The 18702-nt window shown below is 36.3% G+C and overlaps 2 protein-coding genes across 3 annotated transcripts; one reads left to right on the top strand and one right to left on the bottom strand.

The window, feature by feature from the left end:
* The first annotated feature begins 516 nt into the window (after window positions 1–516).
* LOC129950194 (putative gamma-glutamylcyclotransferase CG2811) lies at window positions 517–1517 on the top strand. Of its 2 annotated transcripts, XM_056062040.1 has the most exons (3): window positions 517–1080; window positions 1157–1267; window positions 1344–1517. In XM_056062040.1, exons 1-3 carry the CDS (start codon window positions 767–769, stop codon window positions 1417–1419), a joined length of 501 nt encoding a protein of 166 aa, XP_055918015.1. In that variant the 5' UTR covers window positions 517–766; the 3' UTR covers window positions 1420–1517. The 2 variants fall into 2 exon arrangements, with proteins under 2 accessions (XP_055918015.1, XP_055918016.1); XM_056062041.1 differs by having other exon boundaries at window positions 519–1080; window positions 1157–1517.
* Window positions 1518–7510: 5993 nt separating this feature from the next.
* LOC129951218 (protein CDV3 homolog) lies at window positions 7511–16972 on the bottom strand. Its single transcript, XM_056063258.1, has 3 exons — window positions 16546–16972; window positions 16154–16468; window positions 7511–7926 (listed from the first exon to the last, which is right to left on the bottom strand). Exons 1-3 carry the CDS (start codon window positions 16780–16782, stop codon window positions 7687–7689), a joined length of 792 nt encoding a protein of 263 aa, XP_055919233.1. The 5' UTR covers window positions 16783–16972; the 3' UTR covers window positions 7511–7686.
* Between the last annotated feature and the right edge of the window lie 1730 nt (window positions 16973–18702).

Below are 18702 nucleotides of genomic sequence, written 5' to 3'. Positions count from 1 at the left end.
CAAACAATGCTTTCACAATCGTTTTTGAAATGTCAAAAATGACATTAGATATTAAAATAGCTTTATTCTGGCCTTAATACTCGTATAAATCAGTATTTAGCTTACTCAACCTCTAATATTCACATTTGTTTCTACGTAAATAACCTTTTCAGTTTTTTAATTTTGGAATAACTTAACTTTAAATAACAGTCCATTACAAAAATAAGACGCCTTGTCCGCGCTGGTTTAACAGAACCATAAATTAAAATTTGACAATACTTAGAATAAATTTAAGAAAGGACTTACTTTTTCATTCTTTATAATACATCGAACAAAATGTCATAAATTATAGAATTTCGTGTTATTCTTTTTCAGACTTTGACAATTTAATTATCTGTTGCACAAATTTCGCTTTGAATTCTGCTGTCAACTTAAAGCACATAAAAATTTACTTCTGGCATCACTTTTAATTAATACGAAATAGAAACTTCAAAATAATTTCTGATAAGAAGATAAACAAAAAAAATATATGCCAATATTTTTATTTGATTTTTGTTTTATTTGCATATTTTCTTCTTCCCTTGTTTTAATTTATCTAAATATTATGAAAAACTAAATGGTAGTTAAACAATCTATAAATAAAAATAGAAATTTAAGATTGTCATTCAACTGAAGTTTTGTTTTGTTGTTAAGTAGGTGATCCAACAGGTTACATCCATATTTGTTGTTTTTAATTAAAGTTTTACATCGAATTCCCATAATCAACAAACTCACTAATTCTCAAGAAATGTCTACTTCTAAGTTGATTAAAGTTTTTGTTTATGGCACTTTGAAAAAATCCGAACCAAATCATCACTGGTTAACGACGTCCAGTAATGGTTATTCGAAATTTATTTCCTGTGGACAAACTTCCGAGAAATTTCCACTTGTCATAGGAACTCGTTATAACATTCCATTTCTCTTGGATAAAAAGGGAACTGGTAATAATATTCAAGGAGAAATATATGAAGTCGACGAAATGATGTTTGGCAAATTAGACGAACTAGAAGATTATCCAACTCACTATGATCGTGAGATTCAAGACATCAAAACAAGTGATGGGTAAAGTTCATTCAAATCATGTACACAATTCATTGATAAGTTAAATTTGCATAATTGCGTTGTTCTTTTATTCTAGAACTATTGTCCCATGTTGGTTGTATTTGATTCGAAACTTTCCAGAAGTATTACTTTCACGGAAGTTCTTGACTTCATATACTAATTGTAAGGAGCAACAATATTGCGAAAGGTCTAAACGCGATCCAAATATTAAAGCAAGAAATGATCTTAATTTCTAACTACTCTAATATCGTATTCATTTACAGCGATTCTGAGGAAATGACAAGAGATGAAATGTTAAATGATATGGCAATAGACTATGAGAATAAAAGTTATAAATAAAGAAGTGCAATGATAAAAATTAGTTTTGAAATACTTTAAAAGTTTATTTTTACAGAAATATGTACGTTATGAAAATAAATTATTTGAATACAAATATACGTATGCAGTTTTGGTTTCAATTGTTTAAAAAATAAGCTAGGCGTTGAATTGACTAAAAATCATGCAAAAAAAATATGTTATTTGAATCTGTGAGTTTCAACAGCCAAGTCAATTCGTATGGCTATTTTTATCTCTGAGAATTGGAACACAAACCAATTTAAAGCTAACGAGATGGGAAATGTATATAAAATTAAAAACACGATTTTCGCTTATCTCGACAATTTTAAAAGCAACGACCTTGTCGCTGATAAAGCGTCGGTTTTAGTCCATCACCGACAATTACTAGGAAGTTACAGTTACTAGAAAGAACGAAGGCCAAATCGGGTGTACCGTGGGATTTTGTCAAGAGTTTAGGCTTAATTTTTTTCCCTTTATCTTCTTAGATAGATTCTTTTCAGTTATCTGGGGTCGTCCTTAATTATAAGAGTTTTTGCTTACCATCTCGGGCAAGGCCAAAAGTACCCGTCTAAACGGCTCTATATTAGTCCCTTGCAAGAAATGGGTAAAGAATGATGATTTTTTGCTTTAATACTCTGGCTAGCTAGCTGTCTCCAATTTCGTAATCCAAGTTGGTTGAGGTCCTCTTCCACCTGCGTGCGCTACCTTAGTCGCGGTCTTTTTACGTTGTTTTGTTCCTCAGGATTGGATTCGAAAACATTTCGGGCTGAAACGTTATGTCCACTTGCTCTACATGAACCAGCCATCTAAGTCGATGGACTTTTGTTCTTCTGACTAGTGATTCTGATTAGTGCCGCCCTCAAATCATTCTTGGACAGTCTCATTTGCCTTGACAAGATCCAATTCTCATCGCCATATATGAGAACCGGGATGATAAGTGTCTTAAATGTATAGATTGCCATTAGTTCCTCGAGAGAGAATTGTAGTATTGAAATGCCTTTTAAGTCCAAAAAAGCAGCGATTTGCAAGTTATTTTCCATCTCCCAGGTGCTTAGGAAGACAAAGTCCTTAACTACATAAAGGTTATAACTGCCTAAGTTCACGATTTTTACAATACGTCGTCGTTCTATGAGCTTTTTGGATGCCAGCATATACTTCGTTTTGCCGTCATTTAACACTAAACCCATCTTCTCCGGTTCCGTTGCAATGCTTAAAACCGTCCCACTGGCATCATGCTTTGATCTTACAATTATGTTAATATCATCGGCTTACCCAAGTAATTAAATAGACCTTTGAATGATTGTGCCTCTAGTGTTGACGATAGAGTTTTGCACAATTCTTTTCAGAACGATGTCGAAGAAGTCGTATAGCAGCGCATCGTCTTAAATAGAATCTTTTTTATATCAAAAGAATCGCTAAATCCTTTTCCGACCTTTGTGGAGCAGCGTACATTTTCCACAGTCATTCTGCATAAACGGATAAGTTTGACAGGGATGAGAAAACTGGACATTGCTCTATAAAGTTGTTCTCTATAGATACTGTCATTCGCAGCTTTGAAATAAATAAAGAAATGCTGGGAATCGATTTGAAGTTCCTAGGTTTTTTTCCAAGACCAGCCGTAGTGTGAATATTTCGTTAATGGTGTACCTACTTTCCTAGTCGAAGGCCACACTGATATCAAACTATAAGATTGTTGACTAACTGCTTCAGACGTGCACATAATACGGCAGAAAGATCTTATATGAGATGTTCAGGAGACTGATGCCTTTTTAGGTGGTGCAATTCAGAGGGTCTCCTTTCTTAAGTATGATGCTTTCTTCCGACCATATTTTGTAGAGGAATTGGTGCATACTCCTCACCAAGTAATCACCTGCAGCGATGCCACCAGATCCAGCAGCTTTGTTGGACTTCAAAAGAGTTATGTATAGCTATCTTCACTTCGTCAAGGTCGAGTTTGCGGAATTGTTTTTCTGAGTCTCCAACTTTGAATTAAAAAAACTACCTCAGATACAGATATGGCTTTTAAAATAGAAACACCAGAGTTTTCAAAATTCAATTTTTTTTTGTTTTAAGTTTGGTCTTCATTTTCTTATTTTTTTCTTTCAAACTAAAATTAAACATTACGTGTAGTAAAATTATAACATAAAATATTTTAAATTCATGATGGTAAAAAAGGAACAAATTTTGTGGACATTAAAATACATACAAAGATTTAAAAAAGTTAAATTAAATGCAAAGCTATTCTGGATTTAAAAATTATTTTAATATCTGGTAGCCTTGCCCTTGGCTTTAATAACAGTGTGACATCTGTTGGATATTGAGTCAAATAATCGGCGACATCTGTCAATTGAAAAATTGTACCACTCCTTTTAAACCATCCTCAGTGCGGTTTAATTTTTTGTTAAATGTTTCCCAATCGCGCATTTTTAATCTCCCGCAAAATATGGGATTTCAGTCAAGCGATTGAGATGTCCACTCCAATACGCTGTCCTGCTGCAGACAACTTTGAGATGCATGTTCTCGTCCGCATAAAGCAGCACAGTATCCTTCATGACATTCACCTTCATTTTAGCCTGAAACAAATGTATTGGTCCAACGTCATATCAAGAAAATTAACCCCAAAGTATGATATTGCAGCTATCATTCTTAACCGTTTTCTGGATGTATTTTTGATTCAATTCTTTCAAATTAAGCCTTCCAACGGTTTGTCGGCCACCACTTCCCAACAAATGTATCTTTATTTCGTTTATCCTTAAAACAATTTAAACTGCGTTTTTATATTTTGTTTTCCTTAGAAAGGCCACCATTCTTGCGATCCTTCTGAGCAAGTTAGCTTCAACAAGTCTTTTACCAACAGTTCTGGAAGTTATTGGAAGCTGTAGTTTGTTTTTTATTCCCCTTCAAGACTTGTAAGTATCTTTTTTTGAGGCGCAAATTACACTGGTCAACAAAATTTAAACTTTTTTGCCACACGGACTTTTTTGATATTTTTTGCTTTAGTTGGTGATCATAAGAAAAAATATATAGTTAAAAAAATTTGTTTCCCAAAGGTTTTATTTTATTGAGTAATTTAAAATATTGCGAAATAACACAGATCTTGTTCATCAAATCTGTATTTTTTTATAAATGACTTAATAAATCTTATATTTTCTTCCATGTTTCGCTTCTAGTTGGTCCCTATTAATTGCCCAGCAGTAATTCGCTAACATATTTGGGATCCATTTGCCCTAGTACCGCTTTTCCATATTCAAAATGTGTTGATGAAACCTCTCACCGTGCTCGTCGCTGACAGTCACTAAATTGTCAGGAAAAAAATCCTGGTGGGAGTCTTAAAAGTGGATCTCCAGTGACATGTTGCAACCCAAAGCTTTATATGTCATTAACAGCTCGCTAACTAAATCCCTGTAGCTGTCACTCTTGTGGTTACCCAACAAATTTGCAACAACATTTTTAAAAGCCTTTCATGCAGATTTTTTTAAATCACTTAGTATTTAGACGAGATCCTAATAGTTTTGATTTGTTTTTTGGGCAAATTTAAATTCCGAACTAAATCATTTAAGTCTCGTTGAGTTATGTGGCACGTTTGCGATTCATTTAAACTGAAAGTCATCGTCCTCGTCAACACATTTACCTGAAGTGGACGTGTGTGAATTTTCATTCTCACACAGACGTAGTTGCAACTAGTAATAGTTCTGGCAATTTTTAACAATTAGAGACTGGTCTTATAGCCGAAGATAAGTTAGGGTAAATAACAGTATTTTTTTCTTGTATTTTATATTGTTTATGTCAGTGAGACAAAAATAGCAATCCGAAACGTGATCTCGCTGTTCAGTCCATATCATGGAAACTGCAAACGGCATAGGTCGTGCGCCTTTCTTCCAGTCGGTTGAATTTTCCACACACGTTATGCAACAGACATAAGAAGCCCAGGATTTGTTTTGATGGGCGACAGAAAAACCAAAACATTGATGATAACACTCCAACACAAGATTCGTAAAGTTTCGTCTTTGTTTTTTTGAATGTCAGTTCTCCGCAAACATAACGTAAATAGATAGGATCATTGTTACACTTCCTCGACATGTTCACAGGATTAATAACAAAAAAATGTTAAAACAAAAAGGTGTTAGAATGCAACCACAAATATTTTTAAAACGGTTTACTTGGAAGAGCTTCTGTTATTTTGCTGCGTAGTTCAAGTTTTAAGTTATACCGTATCACAACAAAACTGAGGCTAATTGACACTTGAGACTAGATTGACAAAACAAAATTAGGTATCAAAGTTCGTGTGACAAAACCAGTGTTATCTTTCAGTCTTCTCTTGGGGTTGTTTTGATTGGTTTTTCCCTCTCTTTTTTGGCTCTCAGCGGTCAAATTGATTTTGCAATCAACTTAAAAGATCTGCTCGTTATTCTGGCTATTTCCCTAAAAGATTTTCTTTCACTTCATAGAACTAAAACGACAGCTTTCCATTCTAGGGAACAATGCTAACCGCGTCCCATATTTTCCTTAGAATTAACTGAAATATTATTAAAATAATTTGAATTTACCTAAAAACTAATATATTTGATACTAGTTAAATATTACCGTGGAATGATGGTTAGTGCGTTGGACTGTCATGCCAGAGGTCTTGGGTTCGATCCCTGCCTATGCCATCTAGTCTTTTCACGGGTACTGCCTCTTGCGAGGATAAATTCTCCGAGAGTTACTCTTGTCATGAAAAAGTGCTTTCTCAAATTAGCCGTTCGGAATCGGCATATAAACTGTAGGTCCCCTCCATTCCTGACAACATTACTCGCACACAGGAATGGTTGAGAGTTGTAAGTCACTAGGCCCTGGTTCTTCATGGACTGTTGCGCCACCCAATTTATTTTTATTAGTTAAATATTAAGGTCTATGTTCCAATGTGTTTCTATTTTAATGTCCACCAAAAACAGTCTTATCTAAGGAAAAAAATAAAACCCATGTAATTTTGCATAGGTCTACTTTTTTTTGATAACGGTTAAAACTCCTTCTAATGCATTTTGTTGTTTTAATTTAGTTTCACTCTTAGCAACTATCTCTGTGTCTATTTTAATGTCCATGTCTGTATATACGAAAAAGTGTCTTCTTTGCCCGAAGAAATAGCGGCTTGCGGAAGCAGTCTTTAAATTGATCTCAATACATATTTAATCTCGCTTGCTGATAGTGGATCCAGATCAGAAAAAAGTCCTTTACTACTTGAAGCTCTATCTTTGACTTTGACCTTTTAGCCGAGTCGATTTTGTTAACATCGATTCATTCTATCGAATACGTTTATGTCACCTGCACAATCAAGCTCGGAACCTAGAAACACACTTTTTTGTTAACCATATCGCTTTTAACCTTTTCTGTATATCCTCCCCAAAGTTCTACCCGTTTAATACTTTTTTAAGGAAAAACACTCGAATTATTTTAATATCTTTCATTTTATATGTATGTATAATAAATTTTAAAATATTTTTGTTTGAAGTTGTTTTTGTTTTGTTTTTTACTTTGAGTGTTTTATACTGTTTATATGTAGATTTGATCATCTTCTTCATTTTCATCTTACATACATAATTCGTATTATTTTTTGTAATTTTAAATTTAAACTCTATTTTGAACGAACGATTATGAGTGTTTATGTGGGTTTTGGGGAAAAGGACCAAATTAAAAATATCCTTTTTCTTTTGGCTGGCCACAGCACGCACATAAAAATACATTTCAAAATTATAAAAACCAATAAAAATAGCAACCGTAAATAGAAGAAATACAAAACAAACAAAAATATAATATTTTTTTCCGTAATTGCAATAGTTTGTGTTTGTATATAAAGTTGTTATGGTAAATAATATAATTTATTCAAAATAAAAAAAAGAACTATTATTTAAAGAACAATTGACGGCAAAACACAACAACTATGCTGGAATCTCGAACAGCAGCAAAGAAGTTATATTATTTATATTTAAAGAACAGAGAATGAAGAGCGAAGGACTTTTATTGTTTTTGTTTATTTTTCTTTTGTTTATGTGAGCTTGGGAGGAGAGCACAAAAGCAGCAGAAGCAGTAGAAGCAGCAGCGGAGCAGCACCACAGCCTTTTTGTATTTTTATTTTCAAGATATTGTATTGTTTTGTATGATTTTTCATTTTATTTAAATTTGTTTGTTATTCTGTTTTGTTCTTTTCTTCCTCATGTCTCGAAACAAAGTTTAGAAAAATATTTGCAATTAGATTTAAAAAGTTGAAGGGATGGCGCGTCGAACTACGATAGTCTAGCTATCGTCATCTTCAAGAGACTTAAAACGATTCCCTACGGAGACTGGGGCTGCAGTTTGCTCTTGAACTCGCTGCACACGTCCGCCATGTCGAACTTCTTCAAATGCAGGTTCGTTCTTCTTTTTCTTCTGTTCTTCGGGTCGGGCAGCGCCAAGAGTTGGGAAATAATCCTCGTTGGTAATATCTGGAGCAATGCCTTTGCGGAGTTTGTTCATCCTAAGAGATGATGAGTTTTGCTGCAAGAATAAAAAGAAATACAAAAATGTATAAAAAGAGGTCGATAAAAGTAAATGTTAATAAGAAAGAGGAGATGAGAGGAACACCAGCTCAGGAAAAAAAAGGGGGAGCATGAGAAGCTTATAAGCACCATTAAACTTATACTTAGAACAATTCCAACTACTCGACCTTGACAATCTCAGCACAGTTTGCCCAATATTAAGGAATGGAGACCCAGTGAACTGCGCCAGCTACAAAAGCATCAGTCTCCTGAAGTTCCTTTCTGCTGTATTATGTTCGTGAACAACCTTAAAGGACGTTATCAGTGTGACCTTAGACCAGGGGTGGAATCGGCTAAGGTGATTGTTGACTATCAATTTTTTGATAGTCAAATTGACTATCATTTTCATTCCGTCTGCGTAAGATGATTCAACTCAATTCAATTCGATTGAACAATTTCAGATTCAAATTGTCAAAATTCGTTGTTGCCTTGGTGAAATTTTAAATTGATTCTTATAAAATATCTAAATAAATGTTTCAAATTGGCTGATTTTGAATAAAATTGTTACTTTTCTTACTTTTTTCGAATGTCGTAAGCTTTGTCGGTCACAGGAATGTGTTTTTTAAAAGAAACAAAGTGAACTAAGAAAATTTTCCAGTCGTTTGTGTAAGCGTCTGGTAGCTCTATTCGGAATAAACAAATTTGTTTGAAAACGACTATCACATTTTTTTGTGATAGCTTTTTAGGTATCAATTTGACTATCACCTTATGTAGATCAAATTCTATCATTTTGATTGTCATTTATCAACAATCACCTTAGCCGATTCCACCCCAGAAAAGTCCACCATTGACAATCCACCAAATATTTACATTATGGCACGATGTAAGGATTTGCTCCACTGTTTAGTGAGATGAACCATGAGATAACCAGTGGACCAATTGCTACGAAAGCCATACTGTCGGTCATTAAGAAACTTCAATTCTTCGAGATATTTCTTGAGCTGATAATTAATCTGCGTTTCCATGACTTTGGAAAGAAAAGGGACGTGAGTACTATTGGACGATAGTTAGAGGGAGAGGAGGATTCGCCTTTTTTTAATGACAGGCTGGTACAAATTCTATTTTCCATCCGCTCGGAAAGAGACCCGGAGAGTAGGAGAGATGGAAAAGTTTACGCAGTGGTTTTGCAAGCGATGAAGAACACCTCTTCAGAACAATTGGGGTGATACTATCCGGGCCGTCGGATTTTTGTATGTCAAGGTCTTTCAGTACTCTTGCAACTGCACGAGTGCGAAAGAAGATTCGCCTCATAGAATCATTTACGCTATCAAGAACAGGAGGACTCATGACACTTTCCGGTAGCGTCGAATTAACAGCAAACTGTGCTGCAAGAAAATTGTTTTTATCAATCGAGCTTACATAGGGAGTGTCATTGTGGACGAGCGTTGGAACCGAGGATGACGTGGTGTTTCGTACGTTTTTTACAAATGACCGGACATTTTTACTGCCTTTGGGACATTGTAGTATTTTTTGCCTTAATTTCTGATCATGCAAACATTTTGTTCGTCGAATATGACCATTACAGGTCTTTCGAGCTTGTTTGAACTTATTCCGGTTCTTCCTCAGTCGGGTTGGCTTTATAACAACGGAAACTTACATCTCTGAACCTAATAACCTCTTTACAGCTCGAATCAAACCATGAGTTCTCTTTGGGTTTGATAAACTTGACCCTATTGGGGATAAAATTTCTCATTCCACAAATAATGAAATTTGTAACCATATCTGCGCTGGAATCCACGTAACTATCGGGGAAGCATAGTGACCACTTAAAGTTCCTGAAGAATTCATTGAGAGCATCCCCGTTGGCTTTTTCATATTGCCAAACGGTTCTCATACAAGTCTTTTCTTTAACTGGGTTTTTTAGACATGATAATTTTGAAGATACGATACAATGGTCTGAGAGGCGGTAATGCACTGATTGTGTATTTATTAGGGTCAGAGGTAAGAAACAAGTCTAGGGTGTAGGCGGATTGATCTGCAACGTCAGGGATTCGAGACAAGCTGAGTTAATTAATTTAACTCAGCAAAGATCTCAACACACCTTCCTTCCAGTATTGACTGGCCAGAATAACGAAGCCAAGAAGATTTGTGTACATTGTAATCGGCCGCAATGACTCTTTGAGTGTGTGGATAATGGGCAACAATTCTTTGAATGGAGTGAGACAGAGCATCAAATTCGTTAAGAGTTGAGTTTCTGTCCAGATTTGTGCTTATTTACCGTGAACTTTAACCACATGAAGTTAAGCTTGTGTTAGAGCAGAAATAATATTGTGGCTGAAGTTGGTATGCAACATCATTTCTTATATACACGGCTAATCCAAATAATGGCACTAAGTTATACTTATTTAGATTCAATTCCGAATGATCTGAATCTTCACCTATTTGAGTTTCACTCAATGCCAAAACAGCTGACCTGTTTGATGTCTAGTTTTGACATCCCTGTCAAACTTATCCGCTTGTGCAAAATACCGATGGAGAATGCACGCTGCTCTATCAGGGTCGGAAAAGATCTCAACGATCCATTTTATGTAAACAAGGTTTTAGACACGAATTTTTCAAAACTCAACCGTCAACACTAGAGGCACAATTTTCCAAAGGTCGGATACACCTGTCAAATTTATACAATTGGAAAATCAAAGCGTGATGTTGGTGGCTAGTTTTTAAGCATTGCGACGAAAACGGAGAAGATGGACTGAGTGGTAATAATGAGGGCAAGATCAAGTTAATGCTGTTCAAGAAAGGTCATTGAACGACAAAGTATTTGAAGAAAAAGTCGCTAAGGACAGCTATAAATTTGAGGTAGTAAGGAACTTTGTCTACTTAGGCACCTCTATAAATTTATACAACTAATATAGCGCTTAAATCAAATGGACTTGCAAATCGCTGCTTCTTGGGACTTAGTAGGCAATTGAGATGTAAAGTCCTCTCTCGAGAATTTGAAGCCACACTATAAATATAAGACCCTTATCATTAGGGTTCTCATACATGGAACTGAGGCTTGGTCCTTGTCAAGGCAAGAAGAGAACTTATCTTATAGTTTTAAAGATTTTGTGGTAAGCTGAAGTGTCTATCGTCAGAGAGAGATAATTGTCTCGACTTACATCGGTAAAAGATTGTGACGATGCACGAATTGAAGCCGAACGTCTACAGACAAATTCCTCAATTAAGCGTTAAAAAAATTCCCCTGTATTCAAGTTTTAGACAAAATCTCTTCGGATGATGAAAATTTTAATCAAAACGAGCAAAAATTTCGTAATTTGAACATCAATAAATCCACTTGGCTGCTAATAAGTGATATTGAAGTATCATCGAACCTAATTCCTGTTAAAATGGAAAAGGTAACACCTTCTAGGCATCTGCAATGATCTTAGCTTAATCGACTTCTCATGGCCAGTGCTCGACAATATCGTTATTATCTGTGGATATGTACATTTCAACATGCTCCAAGTTGTGAATTTGGTGACTGTTATAGTCATTTTAAGATGAGCTCCCAATTAATAGTCTTCACAGTTAAGAGTTAATTGATCCAATATTAGTTATTATTTTCTCTAATGATGCTTCAAGTCCTTTGTCAATGTTACAAAACCATTTAAGATTAACTGAAGGCCAACGTGCTAAAAGCTAATACCTGAAAACGTCTGCACAAAATGAACAAATGCAAAATTGGGACCAGCCGCGATTTCGGGCGCACACAGGTAACATAGAGTTTTTGCCACGACTAATCGAGATCGAAGTGAGAAAGAGTGTCGGAGGAAGGACAGAACCCTGTGGCACATCAGCATTTATTTTGTATTTCTCTGAATTGAACCCATCCTGTATTGGACTCATCAAAACGTAATTTTAATCCAATGAATGAGGAATTCGTCAAAGTCCAAGGCACGCATTTTTGATAAAAGAACCTGATGCCCAAAATTCTATCAAATGCTTTTAAAATATCAAATGCAATAGTCTGACTTTCTCGAAAACAATGTAAAGATTTGTATCACTGTTTGGTGAGATAAAGCAGAAAATCACCAGTGGATCATTGCTCCCGGTCATTAAGAAGACTTCTGAGATATTTCTTGAGTTAATCATCGTTTGCATGACCTTGGAAAAAATTGACGTAAATGCAATCAGTCGATAATTCAAGTGGAGCAGGATAAGCCATTTTTGGGTAATGGTGGGAAAAAGTTTCCATCTACTAGGAACGAGACCTGGAGAGTAGGATAGATGTTAAAGCTAAGGCAGTGGCTTTTGCAAGCGTTAAATAAGACCTCTTCAGAACAATAGCAGGAATACTGTCGGCATCAACGTATTTATGTGTATTAAGATCTTTTAGGAGGAAAATGTTGGTCAGTAGGCGAACTGCCTAGAGATTAGCTTTCTTTATGGAACTTACAAAGAGTGTCACTGACAACAAGCGTAAAAAGCGATGTAAAGGAAGAATTCCTTTGGGATAATGCACTATTTTTCGACTTTATTTTTGGTTATTCATAAATTTGGTCCATCAAATATGGGCGTGGCCTTTCCTTTCGTTTAGTTAAGTTTATTCATCAAACAAAGTTGCAATAGGTACTTTATTGATTACTAGATAAAATAACACATTAAATAATTATCTACTAACATTGAAATCAATCATTATGCAAACAGTATGTGTTTCTCTTAAACAACTGGATGTAGTACCCGTAGCGTGATGGTTAGGGCGTTGGACTGTCATGCAAGGGGTATTCGGTTCAATCCCTGCCTGTGCCACTTGACTTTTTCCACGGGTACTGCCTCTTGCGAGGAACTTACAAATCCTCCAAGAGTAATTCTTGTCATGAAAAAGTGCTTTCTCAAACTAGCCATTGGGATTCGGCATATAAATTGTAGGTCCCTTCCATCTCTGACAACATTACTCGCCCACAGGAATGGTTGAGAGTTGTAAGTACTAGGCCCTCGTTTTTCATGGACTGTAAAGCATCATGATAGACTCTGTCAAAAGCTTTAGAAAAGTTGGTATAGACAACATCATACTGATAACCTTTCGCAAGTGCATTCAAGACTAAATAACTAAAAATAGTGAGGTTAGTTGCAGTGGATCTCAAAGCTACAAAACCATGTTGGTATGGTGAAATCATTGCTTTAAGAGAAGGAGTTAGTTTGTCATAGACTAACTTTTCAAAAAAATTGAGAATCGTAGGAATTTTACAAATTGGACGATAGTTTGTAACATCTTGGCTACCACCTGATTTGTAAATAGGTGTGATTGTTGAACGTTTCCAAGTGTTTAGAAACTAGCCATTTGCTAGCCGTCTGAGGAGAACACCCTAATACACTGTGAGACCTCCTCCAAAACGCATTCAATATGCTCACTAGATGGGCTGATCACTGCGGACTTAATATTAATCCTCAAAAAACAGACCTCGTCCTTTTTACACAGAAATTCAAGATCCCAGTAATTGCACCTCCTTTAATAAAAGGTGTACCACTAATTTTGACCAATAAAGCCAAATATCTTGGTCTGATTTTGGAAAATAAATTAAGATGGAAACCTAATATTCAGGAAAGAGTTAAAAAAGCTACAGTAGCTGTTTTCCTTTGCAAAAAAGTCATAGGGAGCAAATGGGGTTTTCAACCTCGCATAACCTATTGGCTATACACATCGGTCATCCGACCAATACTTATGCACGGGGTTGCAATATAATGGACTGCACTGGAGAAAGTCACATACCACGACATACTCAGCAGAGTCCAACGCACCGCATGTCGCTGCATAAGCGGGACATTGAGAACCACACCCTCAGCAGCGTTAGACACTCTCCTCCATCTCACACCCCTCGACATCTTCAGCAAACAAGTGGCAGCGGGTAAAGCTATAAGACTCAACGCCTCATCTCAATGGACCAACAACAATGTGGGACACTCCATCAATTTAAACCTCTTTGGTTCTATACCAAAGTACATAGACTACACTATTCCTAAACCCCTAATTGGAAAAAACTGCCAAGTGTCCATTCCGTCCAGAGATGAATGGGAATACAAAAAACTCTTGGATGACAAAAGCATTCATTTTTATACAGATGGATCCAAGACAAATGAGGGAGTTGGTAGTGGTGTGTACACAGAAAAGTTTAATCTAAGCATCTCATTCCGCCTCCCTTATCATTGTAGGTCTTCCAAGTGGAAATTTTAGCGATCAGAGAGGTTCTCTCCTGGCTCCTGGAGAAAACGTGATATCAACTTCTGATATCCGCATCTTCTCTGACAGCCAGGCTGCTATTAAATCTCTTGACGGTGTCTCAACCGAATCTCAAACGGCGCTCGATTGTCGATCGTCTCTTATGAAGATGACGCAGCAATTTAACATTCACCTTTGTTGGCTGCCGGGCCACTGAGACATCACAGGAAATTGTAGAGCCGATGAACTCGCTAAAAATGGAACCGTCATACCTATTTCACCTGAAAGGGAGGAGATAGGATCACTAACGTGCGCAAGCAAAAAACTCATATGGCCTTCACTGGACCTAAAGCACTCTAAGGACTTGTTATCTCAAACAAACTTCATATCAGCTCCCTAATAGGTGTCCTTACGGGACAAATGCCTCAAATGACTTCTGCAGGAGCTGTATGGACGAGGAAGAAGAGGAAACAATCTCTCACCTTCTCTGCACTTGTCGTGCTCTTTCACTAAGACGCAAACTTCATCTGGGAGACTACTCTTTTGATAATCTCAGTGAACTAGCTAAAAAATCGTCTTCGCTTTATAAAAAGCTCAAAATGGTTCGACTAGTAGGAAGTAATTCTCTAGATTCATGTGGTATCACAATGGGCCTTTTCTTTTAGCCTAAGTGTGGATTCTGAATCCGCAGCGACTTTAACCTAACCAACCTTGGACAAAGTTTCCATCCACTCGGAACGAGACCTGGAGAGTAGGATAGATGTAAAAGCCTAGGCAGTGGCTTTTGCAAGCGTTAAATAAGACCTCTTCAGAACAATAGGAGGAATACCGTCGGGAAAAAAGTATTGAAATGTGTTGAGATCTTTTAGGATCAAAAGTTTGGTAATATAACATAATTTACGATCTCGTTAATTTGTAGGCGAACTGCCTAGAGATTGGCTTTCTTTATGTAGCTCACAAATGAAGTGTCATTGGTAACGAGCGTAAAAATCGATGTAAAGGAAGAATTCCTTTGGGATAATGCACTATTTTTCGACTTAATTTTTAGTCATTCATAAAATTGGTCCGTCGAATATGGGCGTTGCCTTTCCCTTCTAATTTTTGTTTATTTATACATTAGCTTCTTAAGGGATACAAGGCCACTTCGAACATTATTTCGAAGAACTCTTCTGATGGCTTCGTTGCCGATGTTCGCGGTCTCTTTCAGAAGAAACTTTAAGAGATACCGGAGACAAGGGGTTTTGTTGGTTTGTCGTATAAGTAGCCTCTCATCATCCTTAAATTAGTCTGTTGAAAATTATTCTCAAGGATAAATCGATTAACATTTCTAGCAACACAGGTATTAAGCTACTATGAGACCATCAACGTAAACTTACTTCGGCACAGCCTTGTATATTAAAAATAGCGAAAATGGGATACTGTGGATACCGAATCGAAAAGTAATTGTGAACCCCTTCGGAAATATAGTTTGGATCAATCTATGCGAGGACTTTTCTCAAAGCAGGTTTTATGATAGTTTAAAATTATAGACCTGTTTGTAACAAGGTATTATATTCATTAAGAAATTTTAAACTTAATTCCAATTAGATTTTTGCTAAAAGTTAAAAATCACACTAAAGCATCAAAATTCAATCGACCGAAAGAAGTTCCTCAACATTCTTTAAAAATAAGCTAAAATCAATTTCAATTTTATTCGGTGGTTCTTTGTTTTGCCACGATTAAGTCAACAAAATGCAACTGAACTTTGTTCTTCACAACACAATTCAGTCTTTAATTGTCCACATGCGATGCGTGTTTAGGTACCCTTACAAAAAAAAAATACGTGGCATTAAAGCTTACCCCCAATTAAAACAATTATTTGTTTATGTTTATGACTCAACAATGCGCCAATAACTCAACGTATTCCCTCTCCAAAGCAAATCTTATTAATTTTGTAAATCAAACTCAATTCCTACCTCCCCCCAAAATAAATCAATCAAACACTAAAGATCAAGACCTCACCCATGTTATGTTTTTTTGCAAACTTATGCAATTTGTAGATACTTACACTATGGCGGAGAGCCGGTGAGATGTAAACTGATGTTCCTGTCGCCGGGCCCACGGGCATTGGAATCTGTGTAACCTCCTCGGCCGGTATGACCTTCTTCCAGGGTCCATTGCCCTTTGAGTCGAACAATTGTAAGTTCTCATTGCCCTCGTTATCCTCGTCATCGTAGTTCTCGGTCTCATCCTTCTGGTTGTTCATCTCGTCTTCGTTGATTGTCAATTGGCCGATCTTGAGTCCACTGTAATCCTTTCTCTCCACTTCGATTTCCTTCCACTCCTCTTCGACTGGTGGCGGCGGTGCAGAATTGCTGGCGACCTTCAATTAGTACAATATTGAAAATTTATCAGAATATTTCGAGATTCGAGGTGGAAGTCCGAGAAAAATTAGCTTACCTGTTCGGCTGCAGCTGGATTTTCATTGTTTTCACTTGCCGCACTATTCGCAGCATTGGCAGCATCAGTGCCAGCTCCAGCGCCAGCTGCTGCTGGAGTTGGTTCCTTCTTGGCCTTGGCTGGTTCACGCTTTGACGTGTCTTCCAAATTCTTGACCAACTCATCGGCAGTGAGAAATTTCTTGCCTTTCGACTTCTTGCGGTCTTTCTTTGCGAAAAAATCATCTAAATCAGCCATGTTCTTGGGATATGTGTGCTTTTTAGCTATTTATTGAGTCAAAAGAAAATAAGAGGAACGGCGGAGGGAGTTTCTTGTGAGAATTTTTCTTTATGGAATTTCAATTTGGAAAAAAGAAACTCTCCGCGAAATTAACATGCGGATTTGGACGAGTACGGCGACAAGAACCTGCCACTTGCGACCTTTCAAAAAATGTGTGCAAGTGGAAGGGAGATGGATGGAGTGTTATTTGCTCGTTAGTTTTGATGATTCGTGTGCTCGTTTTGGCTAAGGGGTTTAGATTGGGAAATTCATTCCAGCAGCGAGTAGATGGCGAATTGTTTTTGGTAAAAAAGTAACGAGTAATCTTATTTCGCCACACTGATGGACGTGTTCAGTTGAATGTGGAGGATGAAGGAAAAAATGGGTACGTTCAAGCGCAAATCAGTAATGGATTTTCATATTTTTGTTTTGAATTCTAACAAATCTTGAAATGTAAAAATTAAAATTGTGTTTATGTTCTATTCTCATTGCGTTCAGAACATTTAAATTCATTTTACCTGTTACAGTTAACCAACTCTATCGAAAATAAGATCGAGCATTCTGAGTAATGTGTAGTAACCGTGATGGGTAGTGCGTTGGACTGCCATGCAAGGGGTCTTGGGTTCAATCCCTGCCTGTGTCATCTTAATTTAAAAAAAAAATAATTTTCGCGGGTACTGCCTCTTGCGAGGAATTGACAAATCCTTCAAGAGTAATTCTTGTCAGGAAAAAGTGCTTTCTCAAACTAGCCGTTCGGATTCGGCCTAAAATTGTAGGTCCCTTCCATTCCTGACAACAGTACTCGCACACAGGAATGGTTGAGAGTTGTAAGTCACTAGGCCCTGGTTCACAACGGACTGTTGCACCACCCCCATTTAATTTGATTCTGAGTAATGGGTCAGTTCATAAATGCTCAGCTATAATTGAAATCAGTCTGGAAGAATGTTTGAATGGATATTGCAGATGTATTGGTAAAATTAACAACTTATTCTATTTTATCAAAAATTAAAAGATTCGTTCCAATTATTAACATTTCAATTTGATAATAATGATAATAATGAGAAATTTCTTTCCGAAAACATTTATCTGTGGATTACATTTTCAATGATTGCTATAAAAGACCTGTAAAAAGAATTTCAATATTTGGTTTCCCTGATAAAAGTCAATGATAACTATAACTAGCCCCTAAAAACGCTAAACAGACCAAATTTTAAACGTGTGAAAGGGGAAAATGAACAAACATGACAAAAGAAGCTCGCTGCCTAAATCAATCAATTGATTTAGATTTAAAATTGAAATGGACAAATGTATAGGTACCCTTTAAATATCGCCATTATCATTTTGTTTCATAGAAAGTAAGTGAGTAATCATCAAACCTAACTCAAATTTACAAAAATCGCAAAAATGACAAATGCTTAAATGCTTAATTTGAAAAAGAAATCTGAATCATCAGAGCTAATTGAGTGTGTCCAGTGTGCTCTGAACACTCAGCCAAATTAATAAAATAACGCTTATTCCACCTTTTTTCCATGAGTTTACTAAACCAGAGAATAAGAGTTAAGCTGTAGGTTAAAATGTTCCATGAATAAAACCAAAATGTTCGTGGAATAGTAAAGAGACTTGTACAAAAAATCGCTTAAGAAAATCTACTACAATAGGTAACTTGAAATTTTCACCAAGTTCCGCAAACTTGTTTTTTTTTTTTGTATGGGTTTTGAAAACAAATTATTGTAAACACACCAAGGAATTCTCTTGTTTATATGTTTCTGTCAAAATTATTATCATTTTTCAATTGTTTGTGTTGTGACTATTTTCTGTCCACCTCTTGTGTCGTCATTTAGATCAGCTTAAAAACCGCAATAAGTTTCCTCAAATTTACCTCGGAAAACCTGCAATTCT

This window comes from Eupeodes corollae, chromosome 3 (assembly GCF_945859685.1).
Source record: "Eupeodes corollae chromosome 3, idEupCoro1.1, whole genome shotgun sequence".
Lineage (NCBI taxonomy): Eukaryota > Metazoa > Arthropoda > Insecta > Diptera > Syrphidae > Eupeodes > Eupeodes corollae.
Note: the sequence above shows the minus strand (reverse complement) of the source record. Positions and strands in the feature narration are given on the sequence as shown.